Source organism: Eschscholzia californica, unplaced genomic scaffold, assembly GCF_041429995.1.
Source record: "Eschscholzia californica isolate CP2 unplaced genomic scaffold, dmEscCali1.0.p SCAF_2, whole genome shotgun sequence".
NCBI classification, from domain to species: Eukaryota; Viridiplantae; Streptophyta; class Magnoliopsida; order Ranunculales; family Papaveraceae; genus Eschscholzia; species Eschscholzia californica.
Window position 1 is genome coordinate 54,888,516 of NW_028238309.1, and position 22,917 is coordinate 54,911,432.

Here is a 22,917-nt window from a genome sequence, read left to right on the forward strand (position 1 = left end):
ACCGGCCCAAAACAAACTTCTACCCGCCTCTTTCTCTCTCTAAACTAGCTTCTTCAGCCCCTTTCTCTGTCACCATCTCCACCTCGTTCGAATTACCCATCTCTTCTTTCTCATTCCTCTTTAATTCTCATCCACGAAGAATTCTCTACTTTTCTCCCCGCAATCAATCTATCAAACATCCAAATTCCAAATCAACCATCCTCATAATAACAACAATGATATCATTACCACTACGACTTCTTCTTTTCTCTCTCTAAAATTTCTGCTACGTGGTGGTTGATTCTGAAATTCTTCAGTCAAACTTTCCATCCCCATTCTCCATCACTAATTTCTCTCTATTAATTATTCTTCTTCCCCCTTTTTTTCTTCCTCCAAAAAAACTAAAATTTCTTGTATTTTGGTGGAATTCTTGAGTTTTTTGCGGATTTTGCCTGGTTTTAAGAGGTGGGTAGTCAATTTTTTATTGATATTTATACAATTTTCTTGTTTTCCCTTTCTTTTGGCACGCTTCTTTGCCTTATGCTGGTATGAATTGGACCATTTTGGAGTATTATTATTTCTTTATAGATGAATAGAAAAAACTATGCTTGATGAGGTATTTAGGGTTTGAGATTGCTAAAGGTCATTTTTTTAAGTGTGGGTGGTGGTTTTAATATGAATTTTGTCTTAAAGGTCAAGGGTCAGTATTATTGAAGGAATGGAAATAAAAGGGGTCAGATTATACAAATTTAGTGAGTTTTATTGTTGGGTTTGATTTGAATTATTTATCTGGTATTTCAAGACTTCATTTTGGTGTTCAGAATTCAGAAAAATGGATTCAAGAAATGATAAGACAGAAGGGGAAATTCATGATTTTGATGTTGGAATGAAAAAGGTGAAAAGTGTGGGAAGTATTAGTAGTAAGGATATGATATTTAGAGCAGATCAGATTGATTTGAAAAAGTTAGATATCCAGCTGGAGAAGCATTTGAGTAGGGTTTGGTCTAGGGAAAGAGAGGTACCAAAACCAAAGGAAGAATGGGAAATTGATTTGTCGAAATTGGTTATGAGGAATGTTATAGCTCATGGAACTTATGGTATTGTTTATCGAGGTGTATACGACGGACAAGATGTTGCAGGTAACCCACTGAATTTTGTATGTTTTTTTTGTACTTTTAGTAGGTTTTGCATGATTTGGATGACTTTATATTCATTACATAATTCTTATTGATTTTGGCTTTATTCATGTCTTGGGTTGATGATCGTAGTTACGGTTTCAGTATGCGTGCATGGTTCTGTATGTAAATATTTTCATCTCATAGTGTATTTTTCGGTTTGAAATTCCATCGTTGGAACTTCTTGATAAATGGGTAATTGGTATCAGAATTGTTGCAGATGACTTATTTTATTTGATATTAAATACAAATTTAGTGAGATAGAAGTTATCAACCTTGGCTTGTGTTATCGGTAATTGTTTATCAAAATCTTTCCGATGGAAGGTACTCCCAAGTATTGGAAATGCGGTTAGCTGTCTTGTGTTTTCTCGCTGAGGATGTGATGTGATAAGATAATTGTTCTTTAACGTAGATAAATACAGCAAGATGGTTTTGTTACCGACTTATCACATTCATCTCACATAGTTGTATACCACACAATATATATTTTAGAATTAAAGAATAATGGAGATAGTATCTACATCTGAATCTCGGTATGTCTTTCTCATGGGCGATCTAATGTATTACTTTACGTTTTCAAAGGCGGACATGGGTGAATCAAGTGGTAGCCTTTGCTTGATCTGAGCTTCTATTGTTTCCTTTGGACTCACCTACATGCGCTTGAGGAAGCGCCTCGTCCTTCTTAGGAGCGAAATGTTAACTCGCCTTGGTGCGGTTAGGAAAGTGTTTTATCGTAGGGGAGTTGCTATCCTACAAGACGGGTTTGGGATATTTACCTCTTCGCCAAATCTGGTTTTGTGCGAGCTGTATCTGCTTCTTTTTTAAAATGCTCAGGCGAAGTAGGCGAACATCAGAGCTGCTTCACCTCACCTCACCCCAAAACCTAGGTGTTGTTGCAGATTCACTTTGTTCACCCCGTCATTTCTTTGGTTCTTTAGATATATATTCCAATTTCCAACTTCCAATTTGTGCGCTTGCTACATTCTTAAGCATAAAACATTTGACAAATGTATTTTCTCAGACTATAAGTTTTGATGATTTTTTTCATAAATTTTTTTCTTATAGTTTCCTATATCGTTTGAGTTACAACTTCTATACAAGTCATTGTTTCTACCTTCATCATGTAGATTTTACGTCTTCAGTATTTTGACCCTGTGAATCTTTCTAAGATAGCCAAATGTTATTAAGAATAAACAACTGACCAGCTAGTCTACTAGATTTGGAAGATCAAATAATGAAACATTAAAGAACTGTGACACTTAAGCTGCCACTAAATATCTTATATTGTTGCTATTTCAATACTATAGTGAAGCTTTTGGATTGGGGTGATGATGGTATTGCCACAACTGCTGAAACTGCTGCTCTTCGGGCATCATTTCGGCAAGAGGTTGCTGTTTGGCATAAACTCAACCATCCAAATGTTACAAAGGTAAATTAGATTATATATGTACATGGATGTACTTATTACTTCACTTATCGCACGATCACTGTAAAAGTAAAGGTGATTGTTTGAATGAACTATATCGGGTTAAGTTGGTTATATGTATCTGGGTGTGTGGGCTGTGTTTGTGTGTGTGTGTGTGTGTTTGAGTGTGTGTGTACACTTTTTTGTATGTCTACTATTATTTATTTCCGAATCTCCACGAATTAATTTTTAAATATGATTTCTACGTTACAGTTTATTGGGGCATCAATGGGAACTTCGAATCTTAAGATTCCTCAAAATAATCCTTCAAATGACGGTGATAGTTCATTCCCTGCGAGAGCATGTTGTGTTGTTGTCGAGTATCTTCAAGGTGGAACTCTAAAGAATTATTTAATAAGAAATCGTAAAAAAAAGCTTCCATTTAAGACTGTGATTCAACTAGCATTGGATCTTTCGAGAGGGTAAGTCGTTAACTTTTATGTTCTTGATCTAATAGGTCTTTACTCTTTAGGTAAGGGATTTTTAGTGTGTATGTTTCATGCTTCTCTAAATTTTGCAGTTTGAGTTATTTGCACTCACAGAAGATTGTGCATCGTGATGTTAAAACCGAAAACATGTTATTGGACACCAATAGAACTGTAAAGATTGCAGATTTCGGTGTGGCTCGTGTGGAAGCTCAAAATCCGAAGGACATGACAGGTGAAACTGGTACTCTCGGGTACATGGCCCCTGAGGTATTTTTATCTTCGTTGCCTGTTAATAATTTAGTATTAATCTTGTATAGTATTTCAGTGAATGAGATGTTATGTTAGAATGATAATTCAGATTCGTCGTCAAAAGTGGGAAAAAGAGTCGTCTTTTAGCATTTTGGAAAATTTCTAAGGAAACATAGATAAAATTGAAAAACCTTGGAATTTCGAATTGTCGGTACCGCATAAGTGAATTGTTTTTCCATTTCAAATTTCATATTTCATGATGGACTAATTCGTTTGTAGGTTCTTGATGGTAAACCATACAATAGAAGGTGCGATGTTTATAGCTTCGGCATATGCTTATGGGAAATCTACTGCTGTGATATGCCATATCCTGATCTTAGCTTTGCTGAAGTCTCGTCTGCAGTTGTTCGACATGTTAGTATCTCTTTTTTTTACGATTCCTACCACGATTATTCATTTGTTTGTTCCGTAACTAGATAAAATTAAAAGCCTCTATTTAAAAGAATCCATCTTTTCTTTTTGTAGAATTTGCGACCAGAAATGCCAAGATGTTGTCCAGGCTCATTGGTCAACATTATGCGAAGATGTTGGGATGCAAACCCAGAACGTCGCCCTTATATGGACGAGGTGGTTAAGTTGTTAGAAGCCGTTGATACAAGCAAGGGTGGCGGCATGATACCCGAAGGCCAAACAAATGGATGCTTTTGTTTTTCGATTGCTCGGGGCCCATGATTTCCCCCCTTCTTCGCGTACTTTTATTCTTCGGTATGATAGATAGAATAGAGTTTTCAGTATAAAAAGTTTGTGTTGTGATCTTTCATTGGATATGACAGTTCTCAAAAGCTTGTAGTTCCTTATAGAACTTGATACAAAGTTGCTCAAAAGGTCTTACTTTTTTGTATGAAAATCTACATTCTTGAGGAGATCTAATTGCAGTAGATAGCATAGAACCACTAAAACTGAAACAATAATTGTCTGATCAAACCTCGATCAGCCCAGACGTGAAAGTTCTGATAAACAAAAAAAAACAACTGGAAAATGCATTTCAATTCAACACAATCATTCAATCATTGGGTTTTCATATCCTACAAACAAGTTACAATCATTCTGCTTTTCCCTTTTGCATTCACTAAAAGATTGGACCTAAAAGAAACTGTAAGAAAACACTTTCTAAGATGTGTAGATTAACAAACCGGACATTATACGCTGGGTTTAGCCATAATGGAATCAACATGAGCATGATGCATGGGATCAGCAAGCCAGAGTTTAGTTAGATGATAATGAGAAGTATTGAGTCTGTGAACTTCTTCAATCTGCCAGATGGTATCTTCAGCTTTGCGAGGATGAAATATGTCCTCCAAGGGTACATCTTCGTTATCAGTATACATTCTGGCTCTATCCCATTGTTTCAAGAGGACATTCGTTAGGTAATGTAATGGTTGCTTGTATAATTGTTTCATTGAATTGGCTAGTCCACCCCATGTGTCGAATGGAATCACGGACTCGTGTTGTTTAGGAATCGGAATGCACTTCATGTAGTCTTGATACATTTTTGCTCTTCTAGCCACTATTTCTGCATCACAAAAACACGTTCAAACCACTTAATTAAGTAATAAAGCATTCTTTCTCAAACTATGTAACAGTCACTCGTTGCAATAGAGAGATTAAACAGAGGAAAAGATGAAGTTTGCGTAGAAAGTTACGTACAGATGACCGCTAAAGAAATACAACGTTCTTGATTATTTCAACTATTCCAAACACTAATCGACATAATAATCTAATCCCTTCTGATGTGTATGGTAAGGGGAATTTCAATGAAATTCCAGTCTCAAGTCTGTACATTGTTTCCTCACCATGCAGAAATATCTCTTCTCAACTAATCGGTGTTTGGTATGCTTATCCAAGGAATGTTACCGACACGTAACCCTAATCAACAAATCACTGCTAAAAATCCTCGAATAACTTACAAACAAAACTAATAGCCAACAGAAAGTCACAAGCCTGTGATCATTGAATTTAATGGCGAGGAATTTCTAGGAATAGAAACAACAATAGAATTGGTTTTATAGGAATGAAGAACAGATTCGGTTTCTACATATAGGAGAAACCACGAAAAGCATTTTTGTTAAGAAAAGCACAAATCCAGATTGTAATTCCACTAGATCGTAGATCCTAAATATATACAACAAATTTTAGAAAGATCGACTACAAATCAAGGTGTAGGTCACAGATTTGAGAGGAAGAGAGAGAAATCACCGTTATCCGTCATTTTCAGTACGTTATTCATCGCTTTTTCTTCCGTGTTTGCCATTTGCTGTGAGCTCAACACTCTGAGTGAGATGAGGAGTTGAGAGGGGGTGCGGCTGAGAAAACAAGGGGCTAGGAGAAAACAAAGAAGTCTTTTATATCACTGGAAACCTAGCAGACGAGAGGGGAAAAAACAAGGGACTATGAATCCAACAAGGCGAGCGGCAGGGAGCGGCAGCACGGAGATGCGTGGACCACACTCCTCTGATTGGCCATTTCGAAGATGGGTATTGAATATATTGCCCAACATAAGCATGTTTTGAAACACCTTAAAGGTCACCAAATCCTTTTAAAATCTGACACCTTAAATGAGACCTACCAAATAGAGCCTTAACAGACAATTGATCACTTCAAAAAGAAATACTATTAACGTCGGTGTTCCCTTTTTCATGTAGAAAAAGTCTTACCTACGTTTTGCTGAAAAAGTTCACCAAAGAGCATATATGTTGATCCTTCCTAAGTACCAATATCGGACACGTTGTGTCAGAGTCTGACTAGAGTAGGCGTGTCGGACACAATAGAAATTGACACGGGCCTTCATAAAAGGAGTTCAGTAGTCGGTTAGATATGGAAAACATGCAGACTTTAATTGCAGCACCAATGGCTATAGAAAATCGAAACCTCTCCAGATGATGACAATGTGTACATATAACTACAATGTTCACACTCTACCAAACAAATCAATGATATCACAATGCACATACAAGTCATAAGATTGTATATGATACTAACTGCAAAGAGCATCACAAACACATCATGAGTTTCTCCAGCAATACATCATGGTTTTTCAAAATTATATAACATATACCATAATACCATCTATTGTAGAAAGGAAAATCAATTTACGAGAAATATAGTTGATCATAGTTAAGAACTTCGATCAATTCCAATATTTAAGTGCACTTGATAAATGTATTCGGAAGGAAATCGAATTAGGACTAATCACATACTACCTAGTGTGGGGTATTTTCTTTTACTTTCTCTAGTGGTTCTCATTTCAATATGCTAAATAAGGATCATTCGAGACAACATGGAGAGAAAACTAAGTCCACACTTAGATACCCATTTCATAACCTCTTAATCTACTCTAATAGAAACCATTATTGTAGCATTTAATGTAAAATTTCTATCTCCTACTATCTTCATTAAACTGTTTTAGAACATTCAACTATTAGGAATTTGATCATAAGAACAAAAATTACCTTCAAGAGTATGCTCTTTAGCTGATTTCACAACTACATTGTTGCTATTGGTTGCCCTAATCTCAAGTGATACATCTTTAATTTCAGTATCTGAATCTGAAGAAGGAGAAGAATCATCAGAGTCTGATGATAAAATCACCTCATTACCTTCCCATGGTGTTGTTGCCTTTTCCATCTTCAACTAGGGTAGATAAAAAAAACCCACTCTGCAGCAAATAAATACCAATTTGATTATCAGAAATTAAACCCAGTTTGTTTTTTTGAGTTTCAGTAAGTAAATATAAATTAAGGAACAAATTATACAATTAAACTAATACAGTAGGAAGTTAATAATGTTAATTTATTGAATTCAATTTAGGGTTCATATGGTTCTAAAAAATGGGGAAGAAACAACTTTTCGTGATCTATTGTTTATAATTTAACCTTCAAACCTCATTTCTAAGCTTAAGTTAGATGGCAATGGAAAGATTAAGCAGAGCAAGTGCTACGGATGGTAAATTGTACGAAATCGAAGAAGAAAACAAACAGAATTACTTGCTTGAGAGAGAGAGAGAGGGTTGTGCCTAGAGAGAGAAACAAGGTTTATGCTCATTCACTTCGAACAACAAAAATTGAAAAATTGAAGTCTCGTATAGACAGATTTGAAGAGAGATTATGAGAGAAAGAGAGTACAGTAAGAATTTTGGGTGTCCAAACACTGCACCAAAGCGACATGACCCAACTACATTTTTTACCTAAGAATGATTAGCTAGTGGATTGGGGATTTGGAGTCGAGAGGAACGGAGTTATATGCGAGATGAAAAAAATTACATACATGATGATTAACAGGATCAGTTCTGGTCCAAAACAAACAAAGTGTCTGCTTCGAACCACCACTTTTAGGAACCCTCCTAAGAAGAAATCTTATTTAGGCGCCTACATAAAAATTTATAAGAACAAGGTCATGTGATACTCATTACAATAGCGTGAACATCAAAGATGTGATAAGTACGATACTACCAAATTTAACAAGAACATGCATAAAGTTTGTAAGAAACTTCTCCCTTCTCTATTTTATTTCAACTAGTAACTGCTCCTTGCACATTTATTTTAGGAGTAATGGAGAAGTTATGGATTTGTTTTAATAGAATTGAAGGAGAAGATGAAAGGAAAAGGAAGACTTGAAGGGATGAAGGAGAAGAAGGGAAGGGGCCAATATCCAACGTGGGGATTTCAAGGGATGGTGTTAAAAGCGAGACCATATAAAGGATAGGATTTTATGCAAAAAAATCTAAAGGATAGGATTGTGTCTTGCCAAAACGGACGGTTAAGGTTTTGTCAAATAGTTTTACTTTTTGCAAGTAGTGGGTGAACTAAATCTGTTTTTTTAGGTAGGTAATACATCTAATGGTTAAGATTTATAGAGAAACGCAACGGACGGTCAGATTTGTGTTTTGATTTGTCCCAGTCAGCACAAAACATTACGTTTTATATAATAGATTGTTCTTGAATTTGATTTACATTTCCCTTTTTATAGAATAGAGAAAAACAGTTTTGTAACTAACAAAAACAGAAAACTAACTAACAGAAAAAATAACAACTAAATTCTGTTTTTCTAACTTCTAATCTTGATTTCTCATGTAGGTGCTTTTAGAAGTTAAGTCAACAGTTATTGACTTAGTCAGATGTTGCTGGTGTTGACCCGGTTGACTGGAGCTTGGACCAGACTAAACTTGTTGACGGTCAAGCTTGGACCAACATAACCTTCGCTGACCATATAAAAGCCTTCTTTTCATTTGCCCTAATTACATTTGCCCTAATTCTCTTCTTCACCTCTTTCAGCCGAAACCCTAGATTCTACAGCCCCCCTCAAACCGATGATGAAGAGGAACGAAACATCATCAGTTTGGCTCGAAACTTCTGAAATAGATCCTCTGGTAAACCCTTTGTGAATATATCTGCAAGTTGTTCTGTTGTGGAGATGTGATTTACCAAAACCGAACCATTTGAGACTAGATCTCGAACATAATGGAAGTCTACTTCGATATGCTTTGTTCGCGCATGAAATATAGGGTTTGAGGCTAAGTACTTAGCATTGATGTTATCACAAAAGAGATGAAAAGGACGAGTGAGTGGTAGTCGCAGTTCATTCATGAGGTATGATAACCAGACTAACTCTGTTGCTGTGTTTGATAATGATTTATACTCGGCCTCTGTAGAAGATTTAGCCACTGTGGCTTGCTTCTTCGAGCTCCATGAGATGAGACTTGTTCCTAAGAAAATACAGTAACCTCCTGTCGACTTTCTCGAGTCAGGACAGCCAGCCCAATCTGAGTCTGAATAAGCTGTTAAGGTGGTTAGATCACCAGCAGACAAAGTGATTCCTGAACCCATTGAACCCTTAAGATATCTGAGTATCTTTTTAACCACGACTAAATGAACTGTTGTTGGTTTATGCATGAATTGGGCTGTATAATTGACGGCAAATGATACATCTGGTCGAGTAAGTGTAAGATATTGGAGAGCCCCAACAAGACTCCTATATTCTGTTGGATTTGGGAGTTCATCTCCTTCTGTGAGAGAAACTCTTTTGCCACTGGAAACAGGTAACTTTGATGGCTTTGAATCTAATAGATTTGATCTCTGTAATAGTTGCAAAGTATATTTATTCTGAGTAAGCAAAATCTTACCATGATGATAAGTAACCTCTATACCCAGAAAGTATGATAGTGGACCTAAGTCCTTCATCTTGAAATTGTTGCTTAAATCTTTGATGAGAGTTGAAATATTTGATACTGAGTTGCCTGTTAGAATGATGTCATCCACATATAGAAGTAATATCATTGTGGATGTTTGCTGATGATAAACAAACATAGAGTGGTCTGATTTACTCTTCTGAAAGCCATATGATATAAGAAAAGTGGCAAATTTGTTAAACCAGGCCCTTGGTGCCTGCTTGAGACCATAAAGGGCTTTGTGAAGATGACACACCAGATTATCTTTGCCTGGTTTTATAAACCCAGGGGGTTGAACCATATATACATCTTCATCTAAGACCCCATGTAAAAAGGCATTTGATACATCAAGCTGTTTAATATGCCATGCTTTTGTGATTGCTATAGTCAGAACCATTCTTATAGTATTTGCCTTAACAACTGGGCTAAAAGTTTCATCATAATCAATTCCTTCCTGTTGATGAAACCCTTTGGCAACAAGTCTAGCTTTATATCTTTCAATTGTGCCATTACTCTTTTGTTTCAATTTGAACACCCATTTGCAGCCAAGAACATTCATGTTTCTGTTATAGGGAACTAAGGACCATGTTTCATTATCAATTAGAGCTTGATATTCTTCTTGCATTGCCTGAACCCAAGTAGTATGCTTAGCTGCTTCCTTGTATGTTGTTGGTTCAGAGGGTAGTTCTAATATAGTCAAATAAGCTACATCTAAAGTGTGAGGTGATGAATAATGAGCCACAAAATTTTTGGGAAGATTTTTTGTTTTGATAATACCATTCCTACCCCCTTGTTGTGATTTGTCTAGATGGTGGAGGATGAGATGTTCCTAGTGATGTAGCTGGTGTACTAGTGGAAACATTAGCAATGCCCTCATCACTAGCCAAAAGCCTTGATACTGAATTAGCTGGTGTACTAGTATGTATACTAGGTGTCCCTAATTCAGTTGGACTGTCTGGAAAATGATCAATAGGGGGTAAGGGTAGTGAAATGTGTGGCTGTGAATTCTGATCACCACTAGACAGTCTAGAAGTGAGGTTGACAAAAGGAAAATTGTCTTCCTCAAAAATGACATGTCTAGACATATAAAGTCTCTTTGTAAGAGGATCATAGCATCTGTATCCCTTGTGTTCATTACTATAGCCTAAAAATACACATTGAACACTTTTTGGACTAAGTTTGTCCTTTCTGAGTTCCCCAAGATGTGGATAACAAGCACATCCAAAATTTTTTAAAGAAGAGTAGTCAGGGTTGTGATGGAACAAGGTTTCAAATGGTGTTGTGCCTTGTAAAGTTTTTGTGGGTAGTCTGTTTATAATATAAACAGCAGTACTGAAAGCATCAAACCATAGAGACTTTGGTAAAGAGCAATGAAAGGATAGTGTGTTACCTAATTCTGTTATATGCCTATGCTTTCTTTCTGCTTTGCCATTTTGTTGAGGAGTATAAGGGCATGAGCATCTGAACAGAATCCCACTTTTATCTAAAAAGGCCCTGAATTCTCCTTTTTGAAGTTCTGGTGCACCATCTGACTGGAAATATACAATCTTCTCTTTTAGAAGATTCTCATTTGTTGCTTTGAAATGACTAAAGCATTTTATGCTATCAGACCTTAGCTTCATGGCATAAATCCAGCTGAACTTGCTGAAATCATCTAGAAACAGTATGTAATACCTTGCACCATTAGGAGTAGAAACAGGGGCTGGTCCCCATATGTCACAATGAACCAAGTATAAAGGAGTATTGGTAGTAGTTGAAGAGTTATCAAAAGGGAGACACTTGCTTTTACCCAATTCACAAGATTTACAAAACTTTTTCTCAACCTTTGTGGATAGTGCAATTTTATTTTCATCATGTAGTTGTTTAAGCACAGCACTATTTGTATGACCCAATCTTGCATGCCATATATCATAAGTAGAGGCAGTCTGAGATAAGTAAGCATGGTTTAACCTATGTTGTAAGATAGCATGGTGTACCTCAATAGGATATAAGTTGTTCTTGACAGGCCCTTCTGCTAGGATTTTGTTGGAGTGAATATCCTTTATATTATAACCCCATGGAAGAAATTCCACTGAGCATGAATTATCCTTTGTGAATTTAGAAATGGATAGTAAATTTCTTTTAAGGTGTGGTACACATAAGACCTTGTTTAATTCAAAATTATAGGTTGAGGTAGAAAGTTTTGACATACCAGTGCTTGAAATAGGTAGAAACTTTCCACTACCCACCATAACTGCATCAGACCCATTATAAGGTTGAATCAAAGTAAGATTTTCTTCACTGTGAGTCATATGGTTGCTGGCTCCTGTGTCAGCTAGCCAGGATTTATCTTTATTTGATGAAGTAAATGCATCTGTTAAAACAAAACATTGTTCTTGATCTGATAGACAGTCATAGTATATTTCATCACTTGTATCTGTTATAACAGTGGCAGTATGACATTCTTGAAACTCATCACAATCATCACTGTTTTCATAGGGAAATAGAACAACATTATTGCATTCTAGCATACCCTCTTCTTCATAGGGATAAGATTTTGTTTCTGCATTGCCATCTTGATGAACTTTATCAATATCACTTTGTGGACACATTGATTCAGTATGATAAGTAGGGTAATTTCTGTTTGGTTTGTATCTGAAATAGCAAACATTTGGTGTATGACCCCACCTCTTACATAGACCACATGGGACTGAAGAGAAATCAAAATCTTCAGCCTTTTGACCGTTTAATTGATTGTTTGTGGAAGAATTTCCTTTTGGAGGAGACCCATCTCTCTTGTTATAAACTTGATTTTTATAATAGGTTGGAGAAGGTTTATTTGAATATCTTTGATGTTGTCTGGGCTGAATTCTTTTACATAGTAAGCCTCTTGATCAGTTTCTTTTTGAAGTAGCCATTGCTCATGCTGAATTAACTTAGACTTTAAGTGGACTAATGACAATTGTTCATTGTTAGCCCTTATAGCAATTACAAACTGATCATAATCTGAACTTAGGCCATGAATAGCTATTCTGACAAGCTCAGAATCACTGATTTTGTCATGAACAGAGATAAGAGAATCAGCTATAAGTTTCAATTCTCTTAGATATTCAGCAATTGTGGCACTTCCCTTCTTAATTGTTTGTAATTTTCTTCTAAGTTGATCCTTTTTTGATTCTAAGCCCTCATTGTTAGTAATATCAAGGTAATCCCAAATTTCTTTTGCTGTTTTTAGACCATAAGTATCTAAGTAGACAGATTTTGAAAGAGTACTTTTGAGATAAGACCTAACAAAACCCTCTTTTGATCTCCATGCTTGAAAATCTGGGTTAACTTGTTCTACACCATGAAAAATTCTAAGTTGAGGTGGTTCTTCTATAGTACCATTGACAAACCCTAACAGATCATATGTACCAAGTAGAGTCTCTACTTGGTCCTTCCACATTAAGAAATTGCTATCATCTAGCTTCTCTGTGATAAAACTAGTAACAGAGGAGATTGGAGGAAGATTACCTTGAATAGAAGATGCCATTAGTTAGAATGAAGAGATGAGTAAAGAACCAGGAGAAAGCTGGAAGATTGTCTGAAAAAACAGTAAGTGATTCTAATCACTTACAACTTGTTGATTTATTTGCTTGATTTTGATCTTTGTTGTCTGATTTTGATCTATTTTAACTGAATTTTGATCATGAATTGTCTCATTTTGCGAGATTGGATTGAATGTTCTTGAGATGGAGAGAAGAAAACCCTAGCTATGGATCGTTTTCTTTACCTAACTGATACCATGTAAGAAACTTCTCCCTTCTCTATTTTATTTCAATTGTTCTTGAATTTGATTTACATTTCCCTTTTTATAGAATAGAGAAAAACAGTTTTGTAACTAACAAAAACAGAAAACTAACTAACAGAAAAAATAACAACTAAATTCTGTTTTTCTAACTTCTAATCTTGATTTCTCATGTAGGTGCTTTTAGAAGTTAAGTCAACAGTTATTGACTTAGTCAGATGTTGCTGGTGTTGACCCGGTTGACTGGAGCTTGGACCAGACTAAACTTGTTGACGGTCAAGCTTGGACCAACATAACCTTCGCTGACCATATAAAAGCCTTCTTTTCATTTGCCCTAATTACATTTGCCCTAATTCTCTTCTTCACCTCTTTCAGCCGAAACCCTAGATTCTACAAAGTCCAACTAAAAGATGTCCTAAAGCCTAACTGTATTATTTATATAATAATAATTCTAAATTTAATAACCCAAGGATTCCACCTCTTCTGGAGATCGAATTCGGGACATTTAGGGATTTTTGGAGTATATGTCAACACTTTAAACCACTTGAACAAAGTGTATCATAAATTATGGAATATAGTCAAGATCCAAATAAGTAGGTGTTTTACAAATATCGGGTAGTTAAGTCAATTTCGAGGGTTTGCAAAACTGCAAGATCTCTTACATTGTTGTTCATGGTGTTGCAACTTGTTGTAGTCAGATATCAATTTCGGAAATTTATTGCCCATTATTCCAAGACTCACCTCTATTAGGCATGATTCCATTAGCTTCGTCTACTACGGTGATAAGCTTGTCATCCATTATATATATAAATATATATAGAAGTTCAAGTATATATGTATGCTTACGCGTTAGGTATAGGTGCCACATTTGTTTAACTCGCTTCGAGCCATATAAATGTTAGGATCCATCCAGACCATAAGTATAAGTTGAACAGAACTGATTAGTTTTGGATGAGACTATTTTTACAGTCAATACAATTGCTTGACTATATATGTTAATTGTCGAACAAATGTTATGGTTCCTTTTTTAAAGGCCAAGAGACAGTTCTGAAAGCTAAAAATTCATAAATAATATCAAATCTTTAATTGTCTAACTCATCAATATTAGAAATTTGAACCAATATAACAAAATAACCAATTTTTTCATTAAAAAAATAATCAAATCACAATAGTAAATAAACACAACTTTAGAGTTTTGCATTGGATACACAAAAGAATTGAGGATCTGTATATTTTGGTCAACTAAGAATGAGAATCCTAATTGGAACTTAACAGATGGGATAATATATATTTTTATTGGTGTTTTGCGTTGAAGATGCTCTTAGTAGAATGTTTGACCTTCTATATTATTGGAAACAGTGGAGAAGGAAGTAAAAAAAAAATTGAACTTTCTTATTGATACAATGGATCATGAATGAATTACACAATGAGTTCAATATAAATAAAAATTCTAGAGAGAGAGTTAGTTATAGTGAGAGAGAATGAATGACATATCTTAACAAACTTCTCAACTAACTGCCCCCATTAATATAACTAACTCTATGATCTTGAACTAACTCTCATTAGGCTTGGATCGAAGAAGAGAAAATCTAATGGAGGACAAAGGCTTGGTGAGTATATCAGCCAACTGATCCCGAGTAGAAGTGTGTCTAACTTGAAGTTTCTTCTTCTTGACCAGATCTCTGACAAAATGATATGCTATTTCCACATGGTTCATTCTACTATGAAAAATGGGATTAGCAGTTAAGATTGTTGCCCCCAAATTGTCACACCAAAGAACATGGCATTGACCTTCATTGATGTATAATTCCTCAAATAAGCATTGAACCGAAATGAGTTCAGTTGTGGCATCTGTAATTGCTTTGTATTCTGCTTCAGTATTGGATCTAGCTATTGTGCTTTGTTTTTTAGAACACCAAGTAACAAGATTAGCACCCATAAAAATCAGTAATCCTCCAGTAGATTTTCGATCATCAGGGAAACCTACCCAATCAGCATCACGAAAGGCCTATAGAAAAGGATGTTGTTGATCAGAATACCCAGTAAGAGAGAGGACTTGGTTATATAAAATGGACAATTCATTGTGTATTTGAGATATCTCAAAATTCTTTTAACTGCACACCAATGATCTTGAGTAGGTTGTTGAAGAAATTGACACACTTTGTTGATAGAAAAGGCTATATCTGGCCTTGTTATGGTTACATATTGAAGTACCACAACTGTACTTCTGTAGAGTTGAGTATCAACAACATTAAGTGGTTCACTAACATCTGTTTTAAGAACTAAGGCGGATGCTATTGGAGTTGAAACCTCTTTATAGCTTTAGACAGTTTGGTCTTTTTTTTTTTTTGATGAGAAGACAGTTTGGTCTTGAAAAATAGATTTTTAATATATTGCTCTGATACCATATTGAAAACAGTAGAAATGAAGTAAATAGAATTGGACTTTCTTATTGATAAAATCGATCATCAATGAATTATACAATGAGTTCAATATAAATAGAAATTCTAGAGAGAGTGTGAGAGTTGGTTATAGTGAGAGAGAATGAGCTGGCATATCTTAACAAACTTATCAACTAACTGCCAACTAATATAACTAACTATAACTAACTCTATGATCTTGAACTAACTCTATTTAGGTGGGAAATTAATATCCTTAACATCTATTTAGAGTTTTGAGTTGGGTGTTGGGTCTTTTTTTTTCTTCGCTTACAACTTTTAACAATTTCCGTACACTCGCTTTTACTCTTCCAAGCATTTTCCACTTGTTTCAATGTTTGTGGATATCCATCAATGGAGGTTTCATTCATTTTCTCACTTTCTTTAAGTTTTAATATGAATTCCCCGTGCGATCTTTTTGTGTGGATATTGCCATACTACCCATCCAACAAAAATACAACTCAAATTTTGGATTTCGAATTATCAATTGGCAGGCCTAATGCAAATCAGTATGATGTGAAGGTGGTGTATTTAAAAAATAAAATTTAAATCTAATCGTACTAATCAAGCTCGGTATCAGGACAATGCATAAACCCAGCTCTGGTCCACAAAAAAACTGGGCTGGGCCGAGCATATCTGTTCCAAGAAATTATTCATGGTTAGTCATCATAGTACTTGCCATTCTAAGCAGTCTGTCTATAAACTACAGCTCTCATGGACCCTCAACAAACTTGGTGACAGGTGATGATGGAGTAGTGGCAGATTTTCAATCTCTAAAACTCTCTTGTTTCTAAACTTCTTCCTAACTTTTCTTATTCACCTGAGACAAAGGCTTCAATTCAAAACCTGGAAAAAGAAAGAAGAGAAAACAAAGAGAAGACCCACTAGAGAGAGGGATGATACTTTGTCCAAAGTAGAATTATCAAATATCACACTATTTCCTTTTGACTGATCGACGGCTTTGTGATTCTTGCTTTTTGAGTTTTCCGGACCATAGGGGGTGATGTAGAAATTGTGTTTATACAACTATTTAACAAGAAAGCAGATTAACGGTGTTCTGCAACCGAGGGCTTCAAGGCGATTCTGCGAGGATGAGGGATTTGTGAGGAATTAACTCAAATTTTGTTTTGGGGGTTCATTTATAACAAATACCCTTAGGATGAGGGATGAGTAACTTTTTGTTGGAATCAGTACCTAGTTCAAAAGCAGTTGGACCTGTATTTTTTAAATTTGAGAGACCTAGAGCTATCAAAATTTTGAGTAAGACGCTTTTTGGATTCGTTTCGTCGAGCTCTTGAATTTAGACCTAAATTTTATCCAAATCCGATTCCGCATGAATGAGTTATTACCAAATTAGTTTGGTATGAGTACCATTAACTCTAAACCGGGTTTTTGAGTTACTTCCACATCTATGATATTGGAGAAGTATTATTTCCTTATATAGACTCTTCATTGAAATGGAAAGGTGCTTTGTGCAAACCGCCCATACACAGTGTGGGAGAGCGCGCGTTTAGGGCGCATTAGATGCACCTCCACGCACTTTGCATCCTCGCGAGGAGCGATTGGAGCCTTTCATTTTACGATCATAGATTTGATCCAGTCTGAAGTGTCACCAACAGGGCCGTGCCTGAGAATTTCGGGGCCCCGTGCCAAATTTGATTGTAGGCCTTTCGAACGACAAAAAATTAGCAAAAATCGAACCAAATACTAGATAATCTACCAGTAGATAGATGAAAACTATAGATGAATCCAAATGCATTTTGAAGAAAATAATCGTAGAACAAAAATCTATCTTTTGATATCATTTTTATAAGAGATTTGGGAACGAAAAATATTTTTTATTCTATCTTATTATACTTATAAGTTATAACTACATTTAATATAATGAAATTCTAAATTTTCATAAATGTTGGATCTTAAAAAAATTTACCTATTATTAGAATTTTATTGCTTAAAATCACATTAGATAATACAAGAGTTAGAATATTTATTAAAAAATACTTATATAAATTTACCTCTTAATAGGATTTTATAAAAAATTAAGATTTTTATTGCTTAGAATCACATTAGATATGTAGTTAAGAAAAAGTGTAACAGAGCAAAACTAAAGGTTGATTTCACGATATTACTCTTTAACCTCATAAAAACAGACAAAAATGAAAAAATTGACGTGCATGTGGTTCGAGCCTGGGTCTATTGGGTGAGAACTCACGAACATGACCAGCCGAGCTGGTATACGTTATATGTTTAACATACTATCTTTACTTTTAATATACAAAAGTTACGTGAACCTTTTTATCAATTGGGCCCTTTGGTGGTGGGGGGCCCTGTGCGGGCGCCCTACCCGCACCCCCCATCACACGGCCCTGGTCACCAATATTCCTATAAATACCAAACAGAATCGAGCAAACAAAACACAAAATTTAGTATTCAAAGTTACATAAACCTTTGGAGTTTTTAAGAAGTCAATTTCATCTCTGGTTCTTATCGCTTGTTTGAAGTTCGCACGCTTTCAGAAAAACAAAGTACTCTTAGTCGTCATCCTGAAAGGTATAGTCGTTGTATCCTGGGAGGCAAACATCTGATTGGTTTTAGTAATAATACCAGGGTATTCACTGTCTTAAGGAAAGAGATGACTCGACTCGACTTTCTCTCTCTAACCTTCTAATCTCTGTTTTTAAGTTAAATTATTTTTCTTTTTAATCGGTTTAAAAAATAGTAAGAATTTTAGACATAAAAATCTATAAGGTGATCTCTGAATTCATTTCAGAAAGACACTATAAAGTGTATCCTTGTTTTCATCAAGACAGAAAGATCTGGTTCTTGGTTTTTCATAATACCAGAAGAACAACACTTTCTCCAGAACTGATAAAGGGACTCCATCGTACACTCCCTGGTGTAGTACTCCCTCTAATAGGACAAGGAGTCTTTTAAAGAGTAAAATATCATTTGTCTTATCAGTCATCTCAGCAATGAAATATGTCCGCGAGACACGGGGAAGTTAGCCAATCATTTTTTTATCTTTTTTCTAGCGAACATGAAGATTGAAGGCACCATATGGAGAATACACATAGTTCACATAATTCTTAAAGGCCGACGGGGCATGCAATTTTGGTTGGAGGGCATGAAGACATTGCCACATCCTAATTTGATTAAATTGATTAGATTAGGTTAGAAGTTTCAAGAGTTCAAGGGCTTGTGAAAATGAATAGGTTCATTTCTTTGAGAAAAGAATTATACATTTCTTAATTTGTAAGGTCAATGTTGTTGTTAAGATGATAAACATTTCATAAATCACCAGAATGATTGCATTTGACTCTTGCCATTTTGTCAATACAATTAACAATACATGATACCATCCGACCAAGTCGGATTTCTCTCTTCTACTTAGGTTGATACATTGATTCACTTATATGTTTGCTGGAAAACTGTATACTTAATTAATAAGACCCACACTAAATAGCAAAGCTTAAGGACAAAATATGTCCTTGAATTCATGAAGGAAAAGCTCAAAACCCACTCACATTATGGGGATTATTATTGATGCACTAAAATGTGGATCATCTCTAACCATGTTCTACTCGACCCACATACTAAAGTAGTATTATGTGGATCGCATTATTTCATTTCATGTTTACTTAATATTTTGCACTTATGTATTCATAATACGAGGAATACATAATATTTTGTGAATCTCTTAGTTGGTCTTTGTTATTGGCTTGTTAGGTTGTAATAATCTAGTTTGGCCTTCTCCATACCATATTACTCTAAATTATGAAGGGTTTTATTTATTTTTTTGAACTATGAAGGGTTTTATTTATTTGAAAAGTCATCTGGAATGTTCAGCTGTTACCCTTAGAACATCTATAGTCCTACATCAACACCAAATTCCCCTAAAAAAAGAACTCTCCACAAATAAATTGGGTGTTTTTACTGGAAGAATTCCAACCCCAAATTCACTATTCATTATTCCAAAATTTATGTTTAATTACTATCATATATCGTTAACTTTTCTTTTCTGGAAATCGACTACGATAGTCATCATCTGGGACTCTTCAGTCTGGTCAACTAGGCCACCGTATTGGTCAGTCATGTTCTTGGACGGGCCTTTGTAATGTCAGCCTTAGCATGGCCCAGACCATGGGCCCGGTCGTTTTTTGAATTTCCCTCCAACTCTTGCTATCTTTGTCCATCCTTTTTCCGGACCATTTAGGATACTTTTAGGTGGATATCCTTACCTTTTTATCCCTATTCCCTCCGGTCATATCTTCTGACTGAGTCGACACTCTTTGGTGTAACCCATTGTAGGATTTAGTCATATCTGAGTGACTCGTTTATCGTAGTTGGTTTCTAGCTAAACAGTACGATCCCCAAAACGACTGGACTTGATGATCTTCTTCATCATTTGTCCTATCTGACAAATTAAGCGCATTACCATCTTGATCGAAGGACATCTTCTTCAAAGAACTCTTGAAGCACTCTACTAGGATATACATAATCTTATATTTGTTACGGTTAAATCTATTGGCCTCCAAAAGATAACCAATTCACCAAAGTGGCCTCCTAAAGATGACCAACTTCCCGCGTTTTGCATTATTTCGTTAGTCAACTTTAGCAGTTGTCTTTCTCTTTACCATCCTATGCTTTTTCTTTATTGGAGGCAAGAAAGGGTCTCTGCCACCACAAGCAACTTCTGGTTACCACCACCATTGTCTTTTCTTCTTCCTCTATTTCTCCTCCTTTTCATATCTCCCCTCTGTCTTTCTCTAATAAATTCTTTGTTCTGAAGAAACCCTAGGTCAAGTTCCTTCTTGAAACCCTAACCTCAAATTTCAACACGAAGGAACCCTGACGTGGGATTCATTCAAGAAAAACCCCAACTTGGGGTTTGAATAAGGAAATCCTACGAGAATTTCTTCAAAGAGGAGAAAACCCCAAATCGGAGATCCCCGAGGTTGGGAATTCACATAGGAACCCCAACCTAGGGTATATTTGAAACCAAAAATCCTAAATTGGGGTGTCAAGCTTGTAACCCCAATTTAGGTTAGAGGGTGAAAGATAAGAGGAGAAGAGAAAGATAGGAGAAGAAGAGAAGACTTTGATGATGGTGCCAACGACCCTTGGTTGGAGTGGGAAGAGGTATAATCTTCTACCTAACAATTCAAATAAAAAAAGACATTGGTGGTGGTGATCAGAAGTAGGTTGCGGTGGAATTGAAGAAGGAAGAAGAAGAAGCGGAAAAAAATGTTTCAACAAAAAAAATCGATGAAAAGTAGCTGACAGATAGCCAATCGAACGTGAGACCTCCAGGATTTTGGAGTTTATGTCAACACTATCAACCACTTGGGCAAACCAAGTGTTGACTGTGTAAAAAAGATACTACCCTCACACACACTTGATAGAAAGCAGAATATGATGATTGATCCTTATTAAATAAATGTATTTGTTTTGTACAGTATCAAAATAGTTTTTTTTTTTTTTATGAAAGAGTATCAAAATAGTTTTTTTTTCGATGAGAAGTATCAAAATAGTTAGAAGAGACAATTTCTAATGTTTTATAACCATAGATATTGATATGACAATTAATATAATTACTTAATCACTTATAGTGAAATATTGTGGTGCACTTGCTAGCATTGCTAACTTTACATCCTTATTTCTGTGGGTTTTGAAAAATGTTAATCACTTCTTAATATTGTGGGCAGATGCATAACTAGACATTTACAGTAGTGTGGAAATTTTCTTTCTCAGAAAATGTACAATTTATTAGATTGCTAAGCAATCATTTAAGACTTTGACCTTCTCACTAAAAATACTCCTCATTCATAATAAGTCAATGCCTTTAGTCAGGCTTGACATGAGCAAAAGGAAATCCCTTCTCAAAATCTCAATTGCTTTTATAGAGAGTATTATACCTAAAATCCATAAAAACAATAACAAAAGAAATCCAAAAATAGCATGATTGAAAAGAAAACAAATATTGATTACGCATGTAGAAAGGAATTATAAGAGAAAACAAGAAAAGATACATGATAATCGAATGCCACATCATCACATTCAAAGCTATAAAGACTGGGACAACAAGGATAACCTAGACAAGCTATGATGATAAGGATTGAATATGCAAAATGAATTAAGATTGGCCCCATTTTGGCAATATGAATTAATGTTTGGGCCCATTTGGGAAAAATGAAAGAGAAGAGTTAGGGTTTTCTTTAGGGTTTCCAAAAATTAGTGATAGAGATTAGTGCTTATTGCGGGACCATTTTATGGATTATCACGCCGTAAACATAATAAATTAGTAATTAAAAATAAATTAAAAATGAACACATAAATGATTACTAAAGAGCCTGCAAATAAGAAAATCAAGACAAAGCAAATGGAGCCAAATCACAATCTCCCAAATAATTCATGTGTACTCTTTAAAGCTTGGTCAAGCCAAATATAATTTTTCTTTTTCCAAACAAACATATTAAGCCAAAGACTCGCTTTTGTTATTTAGTCAGGATTTGATGATTAAACGAAGATCGAGAATAAAAGTCCTTTTGTTTTTCCGTTATAACATCATTCTCATTGCATTTTTTTTACAACACTCCTTATCGGCATGAAGTTGTTGTAACACAACGAGACGTTCTATCTCATTTTACAATTTAAAATGTGAGTTTTCACTAGGACAAATGAATGGTACATCTTTAATGCTCTTGGACAATGCTTATAAAATTTGGCCTAACATAATGGAGACATAAAAAAAATTATATTTGCTCCTCCACTCAAAAGTTATAGGTAAGTAGTGTCAAGAAGGTGTATGAAAAATCATTCATGAATATAATTAACATGATAGAAGTGGAATTTCCTATTCTAAAAATGCTGTGCAATCAAATGAAGTAATTCCAAATATAGGCAAAGTACCCACATTCAAAGGCTAAGAAAGTTTGGTAGCTTCAAATAGGTTACCACAAATAAACAAATTTAGGGCATCTTGCCCTACACATTAGTCTTGATTGACCCAAAAAGAATCCCCAAATTTTCTTAAAGCAATCTATGTATCTAAAGCAATCCAAGCTAACCATTGTTCCACAAAAAAGTGAAATATGAAATGTCTTTGAGGAGATACACTAGTAAAGTTATGTCTAGGAAATCCTAGAAATCAACAAAATCATTCATATAAATTTCAAAACCCTAAAATTACATTGT

The 22,917-nt window shown here is 35.3% G+C and overlaps 2 protein-coding genes across 7 annotated transcripts; one reads left to right on the forward strand and one right to left on the reverse strand.

Moving 5' to 3' along the window:
* LOC147559153 (serine/threonine-protein kinase 54-like) lies at positions 1-4,219 on the forward strand. Of its 2 annotated transcripts, XM_086660941.1 has the most exons (7): positions 34-444; positions 801-1,118; positions 2,462-2,583; positions 2,833-3,041; positions 3,140-3,314; positions 3,576-3,710; positions 3,822-4,219. In XM_086660941.1, exons 2-7 carry the CDS (start codon positions 812-814, stop codon positions 4,026-4,028), a joined length of 1,155 nt encoding a protein of 384 aa, XP_086517067.1. In that variant the 5' UTR covers positions 34-444; positions 801-811; the 3' UTR covers positions 4,029-4,219. The 2 variants fall into 2 exon arrangements, with proteins under 2 accessions (XP_086517066.1, XP_086517067.1); XM_086660940.1 differs by having other exon boundaries at positions 1-1,118.
* Positions 4,220-4,310: 91 nt separating this feature from the next.
* LOC147559154 (protein RDM1-like) lies at positions 4,311-7,697 on the reverse strand. 5 transcript variants are annotated; one of them, XM_086660946.1, is made up of 3 exons: positions 7,620-7,697; positions 6,806-7,011; positions 4,311-4,869 (listed from the first exon to the last, which is right to left on the reverse strand). In XM_086660946.1, exons 2-3 carry the CDS (start codon positions 6,978-6,980, stop codon positions 4,496-4,498), a joined length of 549 nt encoding a protein of 182 aa, XP_086517072.1. In that variant the 5' UTR covers positions 6,981-7,011; positions 7,620-7,697; the 3' UTR covers positions 4,311-4,495. The 5 variants fall into 5 exon arrangements, with proteins under 5 accessions (XP_086517072.1, XP_086517068.1, XP_086517071.1 ...); XM_086660942.1 differs by having other exon boundaries at positions 7,340-7,695; XM_086660945.1 differs by having other exon boundaries at positions 7,540-7,693.
* Positions 7,698-22,917: the final 15,220 nt, after the last annotated feature.